The sequence below is a fragment of the Salvia hispanica genome, chromosome 1 (assembly GCF_029641045.1).
Source record: "Salvia hispanica isolate PSC_SH4W2 chromosome 1, Shi_PSC_v1, whole genome shotgun sequence".
Taxonomy (NCBI): domain Eukaryota; kingdom Viridiplantae; phylum Streptophyta; class Magnoliopsida; order Lamiales; family Lamiaceae; genus Salvia; species Salvia hispanica.
The window spans coordinates 41,645,563-41,661,407 of record NC_142692.1 but is presented as its reverse complement, the minus strand read 5'-3'; the positions used below and the strand labels follow the sequence as shown (position 1 = coordinate 41,661,407).

The 15,845-nt window shown below is 35.4% G+C and overlaps 2 protein-coding genes across 2 annotated transcripts; both read right to left on the bottom strand.

The window, feature by feature from the left end:
* Positions 1-69: 69 nt before the first annotated feature.
* On the bottom strand, positions 70-4,251 carry LOC125222212 (la-related protein 6B-like). Its single transcript, XM_048124711.1, has 10 exons — positions 3,731-4,251; positions 3,201-3,282; positions 2,518-2,612; positions 2,328-2,399; positions 2,051-2,130; positions 1,861-1,942; positions 1,519-1,566; positions 1,355-1,423; positions 856-1,011; positions 70-601 (listed from the first exon to the last, which is right to left on the bottom strand). Exons 1-10 carry the CDS (start codon positions 4,085-4,087, stop codon positions 326-328), a joined length of 1,317 nt encoding a protein of 438 aa, XP_047980668.1. The 5' UTR covers positions 4,088-4,251; the 3' UTR covers positions 70-325.
* Positions 4,252-5,862: 1,611 nt separating this feature from the next.
* Positions 5,863-10,608, bottom strand: LOC125223209 (aldehyde dehydrogenase family 2 member C4-like). The gene is made up of 9 exons (XM_048126233.2): positions 10,431-10,608; positions 8,786-8,928; positions 8,014-8,397; positions 7,654-7,743; positions 7,342-7,515; positions 7,112-7,249; positions 6,873-7,010; positions 6,732-6,793; positions 5,863-6,288 (listed from the first exon to the last, which is right to left on the bottom strand). Exons 1-9 carry the CDS (start codon positions 10,534-10,536, stop codon positions 6,015-6,017), a joined length of 1,509 nt encoding a protein of 502 aa, XP_047982190.1. The 5' UTR covers positions 10,537-10,608; the 3' UTR covers positions 5,863-6,014.
* Between the last annotated feature and the right edge of the window lie 5,237 nt (positions 10,609-15,845).

Sequence of the window (15,845 nt, the reverse complement as noted above, 5' to 3'; positions counted from 1 at the left end):
ATATTCTTCCCTTGTAACAGATGTGTGTGTGTGTGTGTGTGTGAGAGAGAGAGAGAGAGAGAGAGAGAATAAGTAATTCTTGGCTTTACTTTCTTGCTCTCATTCATATCACATGGGTATAATAATATCTGGATGAAGATGGAACATTTGAATATCTACAGAGAAGGGGGCTTCTAAAAATGATTAGGGAAACACCAATGCTACTACTATAGAGCTTTCTTTCAAGTCCAACAATCATATCACTCTGTTACAAAGCATAGCCTGATTCACAAATCGACAGACTACCCGTTAAGCCGAGGATGGATACTCCCATACCTGCTCGTGTTTAAATGGCTAACGGCTTCCCTCGCCCCATAGAGAATCCCTTGGTGCCATCTGGCATGCGAGGAACTGGGGATGTCTTGGATGAGTTGTTCGACACTGGGACATCCAACGACGTGGATCCCAAAGCAGCTCCTCCTCCATTAGCCGTGTGCTGATGGCGTCCACGTCCCTGCCCCTGTCCCTTTCCTCTTCCTCGGCCCCTCCCACCACCGTTTCCACCGCAACTTCCAGTATTGCGCCCCTTCTTCAGTCCATTGCCTTTTGCGTAATCCTCCAACTGTACACACAAGATACTACTGTTATTTGTAACGAAAAAACTCGTGTGCATTCGGATGCACGGTGCATCCATCCTAAATAAACCCCATTAGTAATTTTTTGAAGCAGATAAAGGAGACAAATACATCACCAACTTGACCACCTGATAGAATTTGAGAACTATTGAAATTGAAAAAAATAACTATAGAATAATCAATTCCTAATTCTTGAGTTGAAACAGAAAAAATTGGTGCTCTATTAAATCGGGAGCCTTACCTGAAGTTCATTACTTTGTGCAACACAGTTTTGCAACGACTCTTCCAAGTGATTCTCCTTCAAAGCCTGCATCTCCCTAACAGTAGCCTCGTCCTTCTTACCAGAAGGCTGACCCTCATGAACAGCTTTCTTTGTTCGTGCTTGCGTAGATTTCACCTGTAGATCTTAAGAATAAGCATACAAAACTATAACTCATGCCAATATACAACCAACAGCAATGGATGATAATAAAATTTTTTAACAAAGTTATTGCATCAAAACCACGAATATCAAACCATGTGACAAAAAAGGGAAAGAAAGAGCAAACATGGGGGAGGGAATCTACCATAACCAAATTCTACGATAAATGTAGCATGTCATCGATATTATGTTTGAAGATGTTATTGCGTCCCACAGAAAGAGTAAACATGAGGGAGGGAATTTATATTTGAATGGATAAGTTCTTTTCAGTTTTCAGTAAAATATTGTTTATATAGAGAAACAAGACAGAGATACATACAGGAATATTAAGCAGCAAACGAACTTTCAGTCCATTCCTCCAGTTGCTCTCATCTTGCAGTTCAGTGACCTGCGCACAGAGCCAGGAATATTTTCAGCTGTTCAGAAGCTAATGTCTAAGCTAGACAGGAGTTTACATATTTTATGGGATTCAGAATGTCATACCGCTTTCTCAGCAAATTCAACAGAATCATACTCCACAAAAGCATGAAACTACATGGAAGTATCAAATGTAGAGGTTAGGTAAAATTGGAACTTCAAGTATGGGAATAAGTTATAGCAATACCAACATCTACATATATGCATATTCTTTAATAGGATAACGTGGTAACTTATTTGATATTATGAGTTGTATGAAAACCCATTTCAAATGCAATAATTTACTATAGTATATTACTATATTCATGTTATTAACTACCTATAAAATGTGCAGAATATCATGTCCTTTGCATATTCAAATATCTAAGCCTCATGAGACATGAAATGAAATTGTTACTAAATGAATACCTTGCCAGAAAAGTGTGATCTGTCACCTTTTCCTGTTTTGCCATTTAAATTCTGAGGCGCACAGGTACGAATCGACTTAACGCTGTTCATATCATTAAAAGGTGTGCATAAGACACAGGAATGCAACTCAATCTAATCACATTCTTTTTTTAAATTGTATTAGTTGTGCAAAAAAAGGGGAACCATATACCTTCCTACAGATGAGAAAATTTTCATGAGCTTCTGGTGGGAATGATCTTCAGGTAAGTTTTCAGCAACGACTATACGAGACTACAGACAAAAAGTAATGTGATTGAGGATGATACCAGAACAAGGAAATTACATTTAACTCAATGAGGGAAAAAATGTAAAACCTCAAATAATCATAACAGAACCTAATAGATGTCAAAATTTTGCAGTATCTAAACTAGGATTCTATTGCAAGTGTAACACAAGGGACAAATACAAAATATGAGTATAACACCTACTTGCAGCTCTTCCATATCTGATTCAGTTAATGGATGCTTCCGTTTAACATTGTTGCCATCTTCACTTACTAACTGGAGGCGAAAAAAGAAATGACAACAAAATGGAACTCAGTAATGTCATCAAAACTTGCAGAATAGTGAATACTACAGAATAGTTGGGGGATCGGGGACTCGGTGATTGCAAAATTACCAGTTTACTTGAGGTCTGCAGGATACTTGCAAGCTGCGTAATGTCGGTAATGGCACTTTTTACCTTCTTGAATGATGCAACAACAGAAAGTGGCACTGCATGACATGATATTGGATTAACAGTCAGTAAGAGGTAGTAATAATGAAATAAAATTTTGGAACCAACAGTTGGTAAAAGCAGAACCATCATACAACCATCTGAGTTTACTTTCAAATCAAACACCAGAAATTAGAAAATAGTAGTACCTCCCAGCAATGGGAGGGTATGAACAAAACCCAAAAATTCCATATCACGGTATGTTAACACAAAATGGTTAGGAGGTAAGTTTAAGAACAGCCTCACCAACAAAGTTTCTACATCTCTTTTTAGTTAGAGACAAAAAAAAGAGGCATCACTGATTCAGTAGCAATGATTAGCCGTACCATAGTCTCTGTTTCACTACAAGATCTCATTAGATTGGATAAGGAATGCTTTTACTCCTATATTACCTACTTCTATCCTTTCATTATACACGCTTTACAGGAATGCCTAACCAAAAACCAAAATTAATAAAACACCACCAACATCCTAGTTACAGAACACAAATAGTTATAAATAAGGAAGAACTGAAGAATAGCTCGATATTGCAAGACACCGCGTTTGAGATAGTTCAATAAAATAAACAATGGTAAGAATTCCCTCACCATATCCTTCAGGATCATTGCTCATGAACCTAAATAACTGATCAGTTGTTGCCAAATTGATATCACTGAAATAGAACTCAACCTGCAGCAAACAAATACTTGGAGATGTTAACTTTTATTTATAGAAAAACACACATTCGAAAACTGATTATTTTTTCAATGCAGATACTAAAGGACTGTAAATACAGGATCTATAGTAAAGTACTCTTTTACACAAAACAAAAGAGCTTGGGATTGTGCTGCAAAAACGAAACTATGTAGGGAAATCAATAGCAGAATACTATATATACACATTAAGCCATGTCTGTCAAACTTCTGCAGCGATTACCAACTTCTATCTTCGATATCGTGTCATTTTTTCTCCTTTTTCTTTTCTTTAGAATCACAAATAGAGAATTGACCACAATATGAATACCAGTATACATACAGAACTCAGTACACAATATTGAAACAAACTCAGCAACTTGAAAAACAATTAAACTGCAATTACAACGAACATTCAAAGCCGATAACCGAAAATAAAACCTAACCTGATTGACTACTTTCTGATGTGCATCGGACAATCCATTCTTCGATGCCGAGGAGCTACCGGCGTTTCCCTCAGCCGGATCCTCGCCCCGACCGCCTTGATTCGCATTATACGCGTAGAACGGCGCCGCATCTTGCTGGTAAAAGGCCTCGTATCCGTAGTAGGGCGGTGGCAGAGGCGCCACAAAAGACGGCGGCCTCGCGTATATAGGCTGAAGCAGCGTCGGCGGCGGAGGCTGGGCGGCGGTGGAGGAAGCGGAGGAGGCGCGGGGCACGAATTCAGGAGCCTTGGCGTTGAGCTTTTTGCCGATTGCAGCGGAAGGTGAATTTAGGGCTTCAGAAGCCTGGTCCTGATCCATCAATGCGGAATTGAAGTATTGAATCGTCGAAGTAGTTGGATGATCTGCAGATCAACTGAATTGGATTGAATTGGATTATTATCTCGAGAGAGAAAGAGAGGGAAAACAGCGAGAAAAGGAGTAGACTGAAGTGAAGGAGAAAGACAAATCGCAGAAGTTTCGGGTTTTTGGGAATGGAGGCTTTTATATGCACTCAAATATGTAGAAATATACTGTTTTAAGATTTTTTTATAGGAGTATTTATTTTGTATTCATAATATTGAATACCATTAAATTCAATAATGCATAATATTATAAGTTTAAGCAATCTATTATGAATGTTGATAATATTGCGCATAAATATGCAATCTATTATGCCAAGGCTCGCAATTTGGGATGGGATGAAGATGCTAATGAGAATGTCGCATTAGGTTGCTGCAATCCAATGAATGTGAAAATTCAAACTCACGAGGTGTAAGTTTTGTAATTGTTGCTCCGGAATATAAAGGGTATAAGTCGATTGTGCTAGTATGGTTATGGTATATTGTAGGTAGGGGTGGGTAGGTACGGTATACCTTACCGAAACCACCATACCGTATACCTTATCGTAAATACGGTATGCGAAAAAGTCATACCTTTACCTTATCAAAGTTTTCGGTATACCGAACTTCGGTATACCTTATTTTCGGTATGACGAATTTCCATACCGATACCGTACCTCATTTTCAGTATACCATACCGAAGTTCGGTATACCTTACTTTTGCGGTATACCTGACTATCAACATCAATTAAAATAGAAAATTAGAGTATTTAGAATATTATTTATATTTTATAATTTTCAAAATAAATTTAATATAATTTATTCATAATTATATTTATATTTTACGATGATTTTATAATTTAAAAATATACAAAATATATTTTATATATAATTGCGTCTATATTTTTGTGGTATATACCATAGTTTACGGTATATACCTTAATTTACGGTATATACCGAATTTCGGTATGCAACGGTATACCGCGGTATTTGAAAATTCATACCGTTACCTTACCAAAATATTTCGGTAAAGTATCATACCGTACCAAAAGTCACGGTATACCGAAAATTCGGTATTTTCGGTATTTTTTCGGTACGATAAGGCCGGTATTTCGGTATTTCGGTATTTTTCCCCAGCCCTAATTGTAGGCGGCTAAGGCCAAGATTTTAGAATGGCGACGATTGCAAATTGTATACTCGTCCTATCAATATTTAAGGATATAATAGTCATTTCACAAAAAAGAGAGCATTTTTCAAATGTTTTTATGAAGCATGAAATTTTCATAAATAACTAATGGAATATGACATTTTTACCTATTATCACATGATCTGGAGATCGAATTAGAAGCAAAAAATACTTCTTAAATGGCATTTTCTGTGTTATATTTATATACTTATCTCACTATCCTTCTAGTTTTGAAGCCTTTCGCAAATTTAAATCTCAATCTTTGAACCTGTTGCAATTTCAATTAAACTTCTATGGATAAAAGTCTTTGAAATCACACCAAATTGCAATTACAGCATCACATTAAATGTTAACAACATGATATCTGATCCTTTTCTTTTTTGAAATTGTAATTACTCACAAATTCGACCAATTCATCAAATTTAATTAGGATTATGGGTCATTGCTTGTAAATACACAAAACTTTCAATATTTTTTTTATTTTAGACGCTACACATTATATATTTTATCATCTATATGTGGCGAAAATTATAAGTCCACAATCTCATCCAAGAAAGTCACAAAAAGAATTGCCAAGAAAAAGACATGCCAATTTTATTCCACATACAAACACCAAAAATAAAGACACTACATTACAAATACTTATCACCAAGATCACAAAAGCAAATAGTGGAAATCAACATAGGACATGAGTAGTGTTATGTCCCAAAATCAAGTGAAATCACAGCCATGGAGAGTTATATATTGGGGTTGCAACAGATTTGACTTGAAGATATTTGTGAAGAGCATCCATCCCCATATCCTTCCCAAATCCACTCATTTTATAGCCTCCAATTGGTGCATCATTGTCAAATGCAAAATAGCAATTTATCCAAATTGATCCGGCTTTGATGGATCTTGAAACTGTGTTTGCAGTGTCAAGGTTGTTTGTCATGATCCCAGCTGCCAATCCATACTTTATGTTGTTTGCCCTCTTTATGACCTCTTCCATACTCCTACATTTATCATATATATTTGGACAACAAAATCATAGTAAGGTAATGACTAAGGAGGTGTTTCGAAACAATGTCAGAGCAAGTTAATAAGTTAGTCTTAGTGAATGACTCATGTTATTTCTATGGCATGTGGAAGCCGGCCACCTTGAAGCTCGTGTTTCAGCATAGAAAATCAACCCTTCAATTGGTGGATTATAGTAACAGTTTTTGGCGTTGGACATAGATAATGAGATGAAATTATCCTATATCTTTATCACTCTCTGTTTATTCAAATGTATTACTGAAGTTATTTTAGTTCGAAATTCTATCTTTTTGGCTATAGTCATATCATGGTCATTATATTAACGGTCCGAAACATAAATAATCTATCAAACGAGCCCTAGATATAGTGCAAAAAAATATACAAAATCTTACTATCTTGTAAGTTGTCACAGTGCACTTACTTGAATTTCATGATTGACATAATGGGTCCAAAAATTTCTTCTTGGGCTATGGTCATGTCATCCTACCATGTCAAAAAAACATATAATTAGTGTATTGATTTAGAAGAGCGTTTACTTTGGATGATAGAAAAAACTACGTACCGTGACATCAGTGAATATAGTAGGCTCGATATAGTATCCCTTGCGATCAAGGGGCTTGCCGCCGGTCAACAATGTGGCCCCTTCCTTCTTGCCTAGCTCAATATAAGAGAGAACCCTTTCAAATTGTTTTTTATCAACCTGTCACAAAACAGTAATATTAATGATCCATGAACTATTGCGTTTGCACGCGTGCTGTCCCTTGGAAAAATATCATGAAAAATGGAAGTTTTAAACCATACTTGTGGGCCTTGATTAACATTTGGATCAAAAGGGTCACCAACAACCCATGTTTTCAGGAGCTCCAACAATCTAGCTACGAATTTATCATAGATTCCTTCTTGAATGAAGAGACGAGTCCCAGCCACACATATTTGGCCCTGAGATTATATTTGGGATCACAATTTAAACTATGAAGAAGCATTTGATTCAAGAAATAGATGAAAGGAAAAAAATAAATAGAAATTGTTACCTGGTTGAAGAAACAAGCACTGAGAGCAAGAGGAGCAACCTTATCAACATCGACATCGTCGAACACGATGAAAGGAGACTTGCCGCCCAATTCTAGGCAAACTTGCTTTAAGTTGCTAGTCGCCGCCGCTTGCATTATCCGGTGTCCTGTCGCTGTCGACCCCGTAAAACTCACCTATCGCAATATATAAGGCCGTTTAGTTTATAAACTAAGAGAGAACTAGAATTCCTATATAAGTATCACAAGCAATCCATTAACTGCTAATTGGGTTTAAGATGGAATCCATTAACTTCTACGATCGTTATAGCTCACCATGTCAATGTCCATATGGGAGCTGATTGCAGCACCAACCGTAGATCCATAGCCCGTCACGACGTTTATGACCCCATCTGGCACACCAGCCTAGTCGGAGAAACAAAACCATCAATGTCACTTTATCCACATGACACATACTGATAAAGTTCAAATATTAACAAAACAAACATCATAAATAGAGTTACTATTAATGTTCTTCGTCCCATTTAAAGTGATAAGTTTTCCTTTTTGGTTGACCTACTCAGAATAACAATTCTAAAACAAAACACTTATTCTCTATTTTATTATCTCAATTATTTTGATTAGTTTTTCTACTTAATATACTAAACAACATTGTATAATTGTAGTCATGCTCACCAGTTTGGCCAAATGAGCATAAAACAGAGCAGAAAGGGGAGTTTGTTCTGCCGGCTTGACAACCATCGTGCAGCCGGCTGCGAGTGCCGGCGCGACTTTCATGGAGAACATCTGAGTCGGAAAATTCCACGGAGTTATGTGTCCGACCACGCCAACCGGCTCGAGCAACGTATAGCCGTGCAGCGGTCTCGACATTTTCAAGGTTTCGCCGTGAATTTTGTCGGCTGCGCCAGCGTAGTAGCGAAACTGTTCGATTCCGTTGTTGATCAACATCATCTTCCCCAAACTATACAAGTTTGCCGCATCAATTGCGTCGATGCCAGCTAGCTCTTCTAGATTTTGCTCGATTAGGTCTGCAAATTTCAGCATTATTCTCCTCCTTTCCTGCACACATCATCAATATTGAATTGATTCAACACTACTTTGTATACGAATTTTGAATTATTATGCAAAAACTCATACTATCAACGTAACAAAAGACATGATAGTCATTTTAATTAAATATTAGGGTAAATGTCAATTTTGGTCCTAAACATATGACCAAAGTACGAATTTGGTCCAAAACATCCACTTTTTTGAAAAACAGGTCCATAACAAATGAAAATGTCGATGAAGTAGTCCTTTTTTTTACGATTTCGTTAAAAAACTAACAGTCATTGCTAAAAAGGAAAATGACTCTATTACTATGGAATGGATGAAAATGGAAAAACGCCCCTGCTATGGAATGGAGGGAGTACTTTAATAAGTAAATAAAAAGTAAAATTGAGCTTACAGATCCGGGCAGTCTGGGCCATGGGCCGTGATCGAAGGCCTCACGGGCAGCCTTGACCGCTATATCCACATCTTCCTTATCTCCTTCAGCAACCTTAGCAATCACTTCTTCACTTCTTGGATCAATTGTATCAAAGGTTTTCCCTATTTTCGTTTCCAATCAATATTAGTATGCATAATTTAAAGCATCACATTTCTCAAATTTATATAAAAACAATAATTCGGCTAATTATATCATGATCTAAATTGCATGATTTTTTTTTCTATCGTTATTGTCGGTGGTCGAAATTATTTTAGATTTTACTATGATGACGTCAATGAAAGCCAACCGTTAAAGATTGAGGATTACGAGGTGCTGAAATTCGAGAAGAAATGAAGAAAATAGTAGTAATAGAAAATATTAAAATAAGTAGTAATAGAAAATAAATTATATTTTCAACGGATCTAGTTGTAAAATGTTCTAACGAAATATAATATATTAATATATACCTTTTAAATATTAAAATGCAGACAATTATTGCATAGAAAGCTCGAGAATGATATTTGCATCCTGATTTATTTTGTAATTTATGTAATAAATTATTATTTCTCTTAGCGTTGAATCATAAAATTGATGTCGTATTGATGGCGATATATATTTTTGTAAGCGCACATAAAAGTCCCTTTTGATGGCTAGTTTATCGTCATCATATTTTCTATCCTAGAATCGGAACACTTACATTCGTCCACGTCATCATTTGCTATCAAAATTGAATAAATATCTGTAGTTACTATATGTTTTTTTACCATTGACTTATGTTTTGTTATTTTATTGCTCAATAATGGATATGGCTTACTAGGAGGGCGGTTGCCGATTGGGTTTAGCTGTCTCCATTATTTTTATATTCGTAATTATTAGTAGTAATATATATTCAACGGCTAATCTCTCGCCTAAATTTCCATCATCGAACTTAGTTGTTTTCACATTTTCTTGAAACTATACTTGTGTTTTATTTGAGCATAAAATATCTTTTTGGTTATGCTTTTTCATGACAATAATATTAATGTATTTTGTCACGTTCTAAGTCTTTACGTGGCCTTTTTCAGTAAAATACGAAGTACGTCCCGTTGATTTTTATGAACATCAAGCTAATGTGAATTTTGCCAGAAAAAAACTAATCAAATTCTCACTCATCCAATACTTTTAGAATTAGGAAAATTATACTACTCCATAATTTGGTCGACCGAAAATACTAACAAACTACTTAAACGGTAACATTTAATACAAGTAATATGGTGAAATTCTTCGTTACGAGACATTTAGTTATTTGTGAAACATGATGATTCGACACTAACCAATTCAAATTTGTAGAATTTTTCCGACAATTCTCCTTGAATTTATGTTAATATCATGATTCATGTCATGGAATTAAACAGAAATCAACATCATCCATCTTAGCACAATAACATGTTCATGAGTTTCACGACGCACCAATTGAAATGAAAACATGTTCTTTAGTTGTTTATTTGTAGTAAATCCTAACTTTATTGTTATAATTAATAGTTTTGGGTAGGATTGATAAACAATTGAAAATCCTAATTCTTTGTCTTAATTAGTTATTGGTGTGATATAGGTAGAAACAATAAAAGTAAGGAGAGAAACATACCTGAAATAGAATCGACGAATTCTCCATTGATGAAGAGCTTTGTGAACTTCACTTGAGGAATCGAGATCGTCGATTTCTCCACATGCCCATTTCTTTCACCACTCATCTCTTCCTCTCTCTTGTGTATGTGTGTGTGTGTGTTTCTCTCTCTTAATTGTGTGTGATAATTCTAATTCTAACATATAACGAAGACGATAGAGGAGTTATATAGTAGTAATATATATCCCTTCATGTCGCTTTCCGAAATAATAAATAATGTATAGGATATTTCGTCTTGTGTATCATACAGACAACGACAATCCACTATCTTTCCAATATTCATTTTATTAGAATATATATACTATTTAATTTATAAATATATTTTCTTATTTATTTTTTGAGATTAGGGTATTTTAATAAAGACTATTGGGAATTCAATGAACAGTAAAAAGTTGTGTAGTATTAATTGAGTAATGAAAAAATCGTGGATTTGACAAATAATGCTGATTTAATGATATATCTACATATTTAATACTATCAATAAATTATAAATATTCATAATCATGCATAAATATTTTAAATCGTAAATTTTAAATTCATTTAATTTTAAGAACATCAACACACCAAACAGCCAAATTAATTTCCATATCAATCAGAAAAGAGTAAAATTTTAAAAATTAATTGCGTCAATCGCCGACGAAAAATTGTGTCAATCGGCATCTAGATGAATACAAATTAAATATAGTACCCCATTAAAATAAAATTAAAATTATGCGAAAAATGAATTTAATACGATAAGTTGAGTATGACAAAAAAATTGGACAACTCGAAAGTTTGGAACCCGTCATAAATTAATGATATTTCATTTGGACGTAAAAAAAATATTTATTTATGTTAATTAGACTAGGCTAAATATAATTCTATATAATGATATTAGTGCCAATAATACGTTTGGCCGGAATTAAATATGATCAATTCTTCTACCAAAAGTAGTTGACGAAACACGAACGTATATAAAAGTTAAGAAAACATTTGAATACTTTATTTGTGTAGAATAGAGGTCGAAATCATCCAACTCATGTGGTTTGAATACTTTATAATGTTTTGATGACGACATCATCCAGCTAGTGTGTCAAAATTGACAAAAAAAATTGCCATCAATTCAAGTAATTATGCATCAACTAAATAATGGTCGAAGCTCCTAATTAAATGACATGGTAACATTTACACTAGCCATTTCACTATTGACGTAGTTGACTTAATTTCTTGTAATATTAAATTATTAACAGCACTATAGGCAATAGATCAATTATGTTCTATGAATTTCCATTTTACTCATTCCGTTTCATTTATGGTGAGCCGTTTTCTAATCATTTCCCTGTTCATGAAAACATTTTTTTTTACACGCCAAAATGAAATGAATAAAAATAATAAAATAACCAAAACAACTATAACAAGATAAATCAGATTAATCTATTGAGAATGTACCAAACATACCATCCAAAGCCATCGACAATATAAGAAAACTGATAAAAACACATTTTACATCAACAAAAAAACACACAATGAATGAAATACGATAAAAGAACTTCTACACGATTGTCCATCGAAGGATGCAATGGAAGGGCGGGAGAGGGCAGCCGACCCCACCGTTGACCGATTTTCCCTTGCCCTAGCAAAACCGTCATAGTTGCCCCCTCCTTCGGCTGCCGACCCTACTCCAAAGAAGAAGTATCATGATATTGCAACCAAACAAATAATTGTTTCCATTTAATTATGATACGCACATAACAAAAGAAATATGTAGATGATCAATTATTGGAACCCAAACAAGGACTCGACTCTGTTTCATTTTTAAGAGTATACGTTAAGATATTAATTTCTTAAAACGGATTGTTTTATTTAATTAAGTACTATGAGAATTAGGATTTTGTTTTATATCGAAGTTTTTTTTTTATCAATGGCTAGTTTATTTCTCTTTATTCTTCTTTATATTAATAAATAATAAAAACAAAATTTTAGAAATTTACTTTAATATTAATATATACTGTATTATTGAAATTAAAAAGGCAACTTGCTCTATGTAATTATTTGACAATTGAGTTTGGAGCCGTCGACCAAGAATTTAATGTGAAGTTGCAATTTCATCTATTTGTAGCAATTATATTGAGAAATTCTAGATTACGAAAATTAGGAAGCGTTTTATGACTGTCATTTAGAATTTTTGGATCTTCAAATAGCTTCCATTTTACTCCAATCCCACACATTTTGAATTCTCCAATTTTCTATAGTCATTCAAGTCATTGCGTGATTTGCAATTTTGACCAATTTTAATAAATTATAACTGCCTTCATTTTTTTATGAAGTGTTCCCATTGTTAAATAACATATAAAGTTCTGAAAATTTATCTCTATGGCTATCTTATAAATATCATGGTAAAAACACGTGTACTAAATTTCAAAAAGAATTAAATAAGAATACAAGAGTGTCAGAGACACTCAATCTTTGAAACTGAACACTTTTTGAAAAAATGGTGGGAACATAACGTAATATGATTAATCTAACATTTGATATAAAGTTTGGTTGTTAGTTATTTTGGTCAGAATTAAGTGATTTATTTAACTGATAGAGATGTCTAAATTAAGTTGAAAGTTCGCCTTTCCCTATTTCAAAAAAAGGAAATATGGCTTAGAGATTAAGCTATATTTTTTTCAAATGTGATTTAGTAGTTGCGGACTATATAATTAAAAGTGCGAGTTTCCGATCGTCATTTTATAATTCAGAAGAGGAAAAAAGGAAAATTAAAATGTATCATAATGCACCATGACTGCAGTATGACTATGTTGCCATATCTGTATATACTAAGCGTGTTCACCTTTCGTGTTATGGCCAGATATGGGCTCATTTCTAGACTATTTCGAGTGTTCACCTTCCTTGTATTAATTCTTGTTGGCGCTAGAGACAAACCCGGCCCGCACTGTTCCTTGAAGAAATAGCCACTTTTCGGACCCGTTCACTTTCATTGATATGGGAATGCAAGAAATAAAACAGGACAGATTTGTGTGTATTGGGCCCACAGATTTTAATTTCAAATCCTCCGTTTAGTGTTCAAGATATAACTCAAGTTTTAACATTTGAAATTTAAAAATTAATTCATAATTTCTAATTCAGACAGTGGGTGGACTAAAATAGCCTCCACTTTCCTCAACCTCCGTCCAGTGCCGCCACGGAGAAGCTACACAAGCGGTACCGCGCCGACAACCAGAGATCCGCCGCCCGTGGGCCCACTTCCATCAAATGCACTCCATGGAGTAGGGCACCGACACCCCCACCCCCCTCCGTCCTCCTCATCGAAGAAGAAGAGCACAACACCAAGAGAAACAGTGTCAAATGCCGCATCAAAGATCTCTACAACCGCCATGCCAATCCGAACAGCGCCTCCAAGCCCGGGGTCCGGATCAAGATGCCGGGCACGGCGGCAAATGCTCCAAACTACCCTTGCGCTAGAATAATCCACAAATTCTCTTTATTCTTCTCCGTGCTGAGCTTCTGCGAGGGCACGACGAGGAACCCCAACGCGGACGGAGAGGAGCTCGCAGAGCCGGTGTCGGAGGGCTCCGGTGCTGGTTGCTTGAGCAACGTGGTGAAATTGGATTTTTTCTTCGCCGTCGCCGCTTCTAATGGCTTGACGGCAGCCGTAAATGAAAATTGGGGGAAATGATAATGAAGGGGAAAATGAAAAATGACAGGGCAAAAAAGTAAATTCCTCTCCAATTCTGGATTTGAACAGCACATCCAGCTTCAAATACCACCTCATGGTCAAGATTTCATTTTCTCTCTTTCTTGAAGGAACAGTGCGGGCCTTTGATGTATTCTAGGGCTTGCAAGAAATTAGTATAGGAAACTGAACATCAGAAATTCCCCATAATTGACCCTTATTCTTGCTATTTCTAGGAAACTGAACAGGTTCAATTCTTACCAAAAGGGTGCTAATTATTTCTGCATTGATTTTTGAGTCAAGAATTGAGTTTGAAATTCCTCCATTACCCTTGCACTTTGGATTCCCCCCACTTTCCCCTTTCGTCTTCTTCATCAGTTCATAAGCGGATACATGAAAGAGAAAGGCTGCACCGGTGATGCTGTCGTCTCCGGCCAGCAGCGGGAACCGCCATTCTCTCCACTATTCTCTCTAACTCCTCCTTGTTGATTTTCCCTCCTTCCCTATTCTCAATTCCTGTTTAAATTGTTGTCAAATTCAAAGAAACAACCGAAGGTCGCCACCCAAGGCCACCTCTGCCCCACACGGCTCCAGTAGTTGGCCACACACGTTCAGACCGCCGCCGTATTCTGCTCGGTCCAGCCGCTACCTGGAGTTGCTCGCACCTGCAGTCAACGCTCTCTCCTTCATTGATTTATATCTTTTTTTTTTACCACTGTTGCATCAATCTCAAATTAACCAAAAATACTAAACAATTAAAGCTTATTAGGTTATATTTGCTCTAGAACTAGACGTCACCACGGTTCATGAACCGCCGGTTCCGGTTCAAAAAAATCCTGAACCTGAACCGGCCCGCCTAGCTTCCGGCGGTTCCGGTTCATGAACCGGTTTATTCACGGTTTGTAGCCGGTTCAAGACCGGCGGTTTTCAGACGGTTCCGGGCCGGTTCGCCGGTTCAAGGTCGTTTTTTTTTCTTTAAATTTATTCATTTATTCATTCATAGTGCTAATTACAAATTACATCTTGTAGTTGTAGTGTTCTACTTACTAATTACTATCGAATAAATAAATATAACGAAAATGACAATTGACAAATAGAGTAGAAGTCGACATTGAAGTTGGACAATTGGAATTTTATTGATACAATGATTACAAATTACAATCATACAATTATACAAATTTGAACGATATGTTGATATTACAAATACAAATGTTGAAAATTGAAATTACAAAAGAGTCAAAAGACTTAATACATAACATAATACATGATTGTTAGCTTGTATAACAATTTAAATAAAAAATATTGAAGTAAAAAACAATAAATTATAAATGCAAATAGATAGTATAATATATTATATATATACTCTTAGTCGGCGAAGGAGATGTTTCTACATAACTAAATTGAGGGTACCTTTAGCAATTCAACCTTAATTGTTGAGTTTAATTTAACCATCAACAATCATGGTAGAATTGTCAAAAGTCTCCCGGATTTAGTCTTATAGAGATGTCTTCTTCATCGATTAGAGTATATACAAATACAATTATATAATTGTATTTGTATATTTTAAAGTTGAAACAATTGGAAAAAAAAGAAATAAAGGAAAAGGACTTGAGCCTAACTTAAATTTAAAAATTTAAGTTGGGTTGCCTACGTATCCTTAATGCTCAATTACATTAAGGAATCAAAGTCCACGTAGTTCTCTTACCTTACTTACCTAT

Coding starts and splice junctions, on each gene's coding strand:
- LOC125223209 (XM_048126233.2), bottom strand. CDS start 10,536: ATGAGTGGTGAAAGAAATGGGCATGTGGAGAAATCGACGATCTCGATT. Junction 7,516..7,653: donor CCCATATGGACATTGACATG/GTGAGCTATAAC, acceptor ATATTGCGATAG/GTGAGTTTTACGGGGTCGAC. Junction 7,011..7,111: donor ATGTTAATCAAGGCCCACAA/GTATGGTTTAAA, acceptor GTTTTGTGACAG/GTTGATAAAAAACAATTTGA.
- LOC125222212 (XM_048124711.1), bottom strand. CDS start 4,087: ATGGATCAGGACCAGGCTTCTGAAGCCCTAAATTCACCTTCCGCTGCA. Junction 1,943..2,050: donor ATTTTCTCATCTGTAGGAAG/GTATATGGTTCC, acceptor TGATATGAACAG/CGTTAAGTCGATTCGTACCT. Junction 1,567..1,860: donor GATCACACTTTTCTGGCAAG/GTATTCATTTAG, acceptor ACTTCCATGTAG/TTTCATGCTTTTGTGGAGTA.